This window comes from Squalius cephalus (assembly GCF_949319135.1).
Source record: "Squalius cephalus genome assembly, chromosome: 1".
Taxonomy (NCBI): Eukaryota; Metazoa; Chordata; class Actinopteri; order Cypriniformes; family Leuciscidae; genus Squalius; species Squalius cephalus.
Window position 1 is genome coordinate 55,308,746 of NC_137122.1, and position 5,141 is coordinate 55,313,886.

At 36.7% G+C, this 5,141-nt stretch overlaps 1 protein-coding gene across 1 annotated transcript in view; it reads right to left on the reverse strand.

Annotated features, from left to right (window-relative positions):
• Nucleotides 1-2,531, reverse strand: part of mcrip1 (MAPK regulated corepressor interacting protein 1) — a 362,891-nt gene extending 360,360 nt beyond the window's left edge. The window contains exons 1-2 of the mRNA XM_079866645.1: nucleotides 2,435-2,531; nucleotides 1,906-1,988 (exon numbers count right to left, since the gene is read on the reverse strand). Of these exons, the coding sequence (XP_079722771.1) occupies nucleotides 1,906-1,913 (8 nt within the window). The 5' untranslated portion in view covers nucleotides 1,914-1,988; nucleotides 2,435-2,531. The remainder of the gene's footprint in view (nucleotides 1-1,905; nucleotides 1,989-2,434) is intronic.
• Between the last annotated feature and the right edge of the window lie 2,610 nt (nucleotides 2,532-5,141).

Here is a 5,141-nt window from a genome sequence, read left to right on the forward strand (position 1 = left end):
CGTTCATTAGTTTGTTTGTTTTGTATGTTACACGTTTAAAGGGGTGGTTGATTGCGATTTCACTTTTTTTATTTTAAATAGTGTGTACTGCTGCTGCTGGTGTATTAACAGTATCTGCAAAGTTGCTGCGCTGAAAGTTCAACGTAAGCAGAGATATCGTCTTTTAAAAATCAGGAAGTTTAATGCCTACAAAAACGACTCGAATGGGACTACAACGAGATACTTCCCGGGTTTTATACATAACTAACCCACATCAACCCCCCCTCCGGAATATGCAAAAAAGGGGGCATGGTCATATTTCTGCGGCTTTGTCGAAGAGGAAGCGTTATAGTGGAGATCTGTAGCCATGCCGTCGAAAGTGTGTTATTTTCACCCAGCTGTCAGGTCTTCTGTGTTCGGGCTTCCTACGGACGCTGTAGTTCGTCAACAATGGCTAAAATTTATGTTTGATTATGTTCCTGAAAATTACAATCGTAATTTAGCTCTCTGTGCTGCGCATTTTACGGAAGACAGCTTCCAGAATCTCCATGAATTCAATGCCGGATTCAACAAGAAACTGTTACTAAAACATGAAGCAGTTCCAACTTTAAAACCAGAGGCAGCAGTTGTTGGGCCACAACCTGTAAGTAAGACTTAATAATTGTAAATGTATTTGCATGTATAATTTCAGATGTAATGTTTTAGTTTTATCAAGGACGTAAACAAATGCCAGCGCTGGCTTTAGTAGCCACTTAGTTATGCTAGTTTGTGTCTATGACAAACGCGTACAAACATTTTGGACCTGAATTTGTAATTATGTACTAATTTTGTAAATGTATTTTCCATGTATACTTTATGACGTAATTTTTCGATTTGATCAAGAACGTAAACCAATGCCAACGCTGTTTGTTTATAGTAGCCAGTTAGTTTGATGCTATTTTGTGTGTATAAAGTTAAAAAAATTATATGTAATCGATAAAACAATAACTTTAAAAAACGGTATTACTCAGTCATGTATTCAGTTATATTAAATGTTTAATCAGGAGAAAACCGTATCTCAAAAGCTAACAAGCAGCAGTAGCATTTTCAAGTAACAGAGTATCGAAATTCTTATATAATAATAGTAGAATAGAATATAATAATAATAATAATAAAATTTACCATTCAGAAACGTTTTGTAAGAGCCGTGTTTGCGGAGGTTCTGCTTGACTCTCTTCATTGCCGCTTTCTGGGTCTGATTCTGGCTCAAACTGATACGGCAGTATTGACACCATTATATACATTTCGCCCGTAAAGGTAATGGGCGTGAAGTTTCCGGACAACGTGCACTACGCAGTTTAGCCAATTACAACACACCGGCCCAACTAACCAATCTGAGCCCATTGCCTGTTTCTGAGGGAGTGGTTTCATAGACTCAGGAAGTCAACCGGTCGTTCAAATGACAGAGGAGAAAGCGGCTTACAATAAAGGTGAAATTTATGAAAAATAAGGCTTACAAAAAAAACAACAACACGAAGACATGTTATATTGCACCCCATAAACACAATCATGCAAAGAAAAAAAGCAGTAAACCACCCCTTTAAGTTTGAAATCATTATGATTTTCTTAATGTTTTTGAAAGAAGTCTCTTCTGCTCACCAAGGATCACAAAAACATTTAAAAAATCATACTGACCCCAAACTTTGGACCAGTAGTGTAATTTAATGGCAAGATAATAAAACACAAAGTACTTTGTTATAAATGTACATTATTAAAAATGAAAATACAAATGCCTGTGGAAACATACTATCACAGTCAATGAAAAGAGTCCATTGTTTACCAATTTGTGTTTGCTGTCAAGTCAACAGTGATTATATCTTAATATTAAAATGCATCCCTCTTTGTTGTGAAGCGTCTCATCAGCAGAGCAAGGACTAATGATTTTACCTTGTCATTCTGTTATAGTCTCTTGCCTCACAATCTCAGTTTGAGGCTTAACAGGGAAGTTTGCCTGTTCGTCAGTGTGTTTTCTAAGGGGAAAGACACTTCAGTCAGATTAAAGTAATTCAGACGAAACACATCAGTGTTCACAAAACTGCATTTGAGTTAAAGATCCACTAAATCAAGACACACAGAGTTTATTAACTGATATGATCAGAGCAGCAGCACCATCATTAAATTACTTATATCTGTAACATGTACATCTTGATGTACAATATACAATATAAAAGAATGAGTTGTGTTGATACTATATTTCTGGTAGCCTACAAGCGAAAGGATCGGAAGGTAATTCAGTTGCTCAGTGTTTGTTATGGTTTATGAGACACTGGCAGCTAGTGTGTGTTAGCATTGTTTTCATAGCTTTAAACTGATGCTGACTTCACACGCAATCTAAGCGAATATACAGCGAATGCATCGCCAAACATTCAGACTAATGTTCACACAATGGAAAACGCATAAATTGAGAGTTTCAAACCTGTCTGTTTGTTTCTCTTACTTTTGCTATGTCTGTATTCAGGCCTGGCTCGGCCGAAACGTTGCTAATGCCAACCAATTATTTCCGGGTCAGCCGAACAAGCCGAGCGAGAAGCGCATGCGCGAACAGCGGTAAAATACGTATTTTTTATTTAAATGGTTAGTTCACCCAAAAATGAAAATTACGTCATGATTTACTCACCCTTAAGCAATCCTAGGTGTACATGACATTCTTCTTTCAGATGAATACAATCGGAGTTATATTAAAAAAAAAATGTCCTGGCTTTTCCAAGCTTTATAATGGCAGTGAATGGCTGTTTCTGTTTTGAAGTCCATAAAAGTGCATCTCTCCATCATAAAAGTGCATCTCTCCATCATAAAAGTGCATCTATTCATGATAAAAGTGCATCTCTCCATCATAAAACTGCATCTCTCCATCATAAAACTGCGTCTATCCATGATAAAAGTGTGTCTCTCCATCATAAAAGTGCATCTATCCATCATGAAACTGCATCACTCCATCATAAAAGTGCATCACTCCATCATAAAAGTGCATCTCTCCATCATAAAACTGCATCTATCCATCATGAAACTGCATCTATCCATCATAAAAGTGCATCACTCCATCATAAAAGTGCATCTCTCCATCATAAAACTGCATCTCTCCATCATAAAAGTGCATCACTCCATCATAAAAGTGCATCTCTCCATCATAAAAGTGCATCTATCCATCATGAAACTGCATCACTCCATCATAAAACTGCATCACTCCATCATAAAACTGCATCTATCCATCATAAAACTGCATCACTCCATCATAAAATTGCATCTATTCATGATAAAAGTGCATCTCTCCATCATAAAACTGCATCTATCCATGATAAAACTGCATCTATCCATGATAAAAGTGTGTCTCTCCATCATAAAAGTGCATCTCTCCATAATAAAACTGCATCTCTCCATCATAAAAGTGCATCTATCCATCATAAAAGTGCGTCGCTCCATCATAAAAGTGCATCGCTCCATCATAAAAGTGCATCTCTCCATCATAAAAGTGCATCTATCCATCATAAAAGTGCATCTCTCCATCATGAAACTGCATCACTCCATCACAAAAGTGCATCTCTCCATCACAAAACTGCATCTCTCCATCATAAAACTAACTGCATCTCTCCATCATAAAACTGCATCACTCCATCATAAAAGTGCATCTCTCCATCATAAAAGTGCATCTCTCCATCATAAAAGTGCATCTCTCCATCATAAAAGTGCATCTCTCCATCATGAAAGTGCATCTCTCCATCATGAAAGTGCATCACTCCATCACAAAAGTGCATCTCTCCATCACAAAACTGCATCTCTCCATCATAAAACTAACTGCATCTCTCCATCATAAAACTGCATCACTCCATCATAAAAGTGCATCTCTCCATCATAAAAGTGCATCTCTCCATCATAAAAGTGCATCTCTCCATCATAAAAGTGCATCTCTCCATCATAAAAGTGCATCACTCCATCATGAAACTGCATCACTCCATCATAAAAGTGCATCTATCTATCTATCTATCTATCTATCTATCTATCTATCTATCTATCATAAAAGTGCATCACTCCATCATAAAAGTGCATCTCTCCATCATAAAAGTGCATCTCTCCATCATAAAAGTGCATCTATCCATCATGAAACTGCATCACTCCATCATAAAACTGCATCACTCCATCATAAAACTGCATCTATCCATCATAAAACTGCATCACTCCATCATAAAAGTGCATCTATCTATCTATCTATCTATCTATCTATCTATCTATCTATCTATCTATCTATCTATCTATCTATCATAAAAGTGCATCACTCCATCATAAAACTGCATCACTCCATCATAAAACTGCATCTATCCATCATAAAAGTGCATCTATCCATCATGAAAGTGCATCTATCATCATAAAAGTGCATCTCTCCATCATGAAACTGCATCACTCCATCATAAAAGTGCATCTATATATCATAAAGTGCATCACTCCATCATAAAAGTGCATCTCTCCATCACAAAAGTGCATCTCTCATCATAAAACTGCATCTCTCCATCATAAAAGTGCATCACTGCATCATAAAACTGCATCACTCCATCATAAAAGTGCATCTCTCCATCATAAAACTGCATCTCTCCATCATAAAAGTGCAACACTCCATCATAAAAGTGCATCTATCCATCATGAAACTGCATCACTCCATCATAAAACTGCATCACTCCATCATAAAACTGCATCTATCCATCATAAAACTGCATCACTCCATCATAAAAGTGCATCTATCTATCTATCTATCTATCTATCTATCTATCTATCTATCTATCTATCTATCATAAAAGTGCATCACTCCATCATAAAACTGCATCACTCCATCATAAAACTGCATCTATCCATCATAAAAGTGCATCTATCCATCATGAAAGTGCATCTATCATCATAAAAGTGCATCTCTCCATCATGAAACTGCATCACTCCATCATAAAAGTGCATCTATATATCATAAAGTGCATCACTCCATCATAAAAGTGCATCTCTCCATCACAAAAGTGCATCTCTCATCATAAAACTGCATCTCTCCATCATAAAAGTGCATCACTCCATCATAAAACTGCATCACTCCATCATAAAAGTGCATCTCTCCATCATAAAACTGCATCTCTCCATCATAAAAGTGC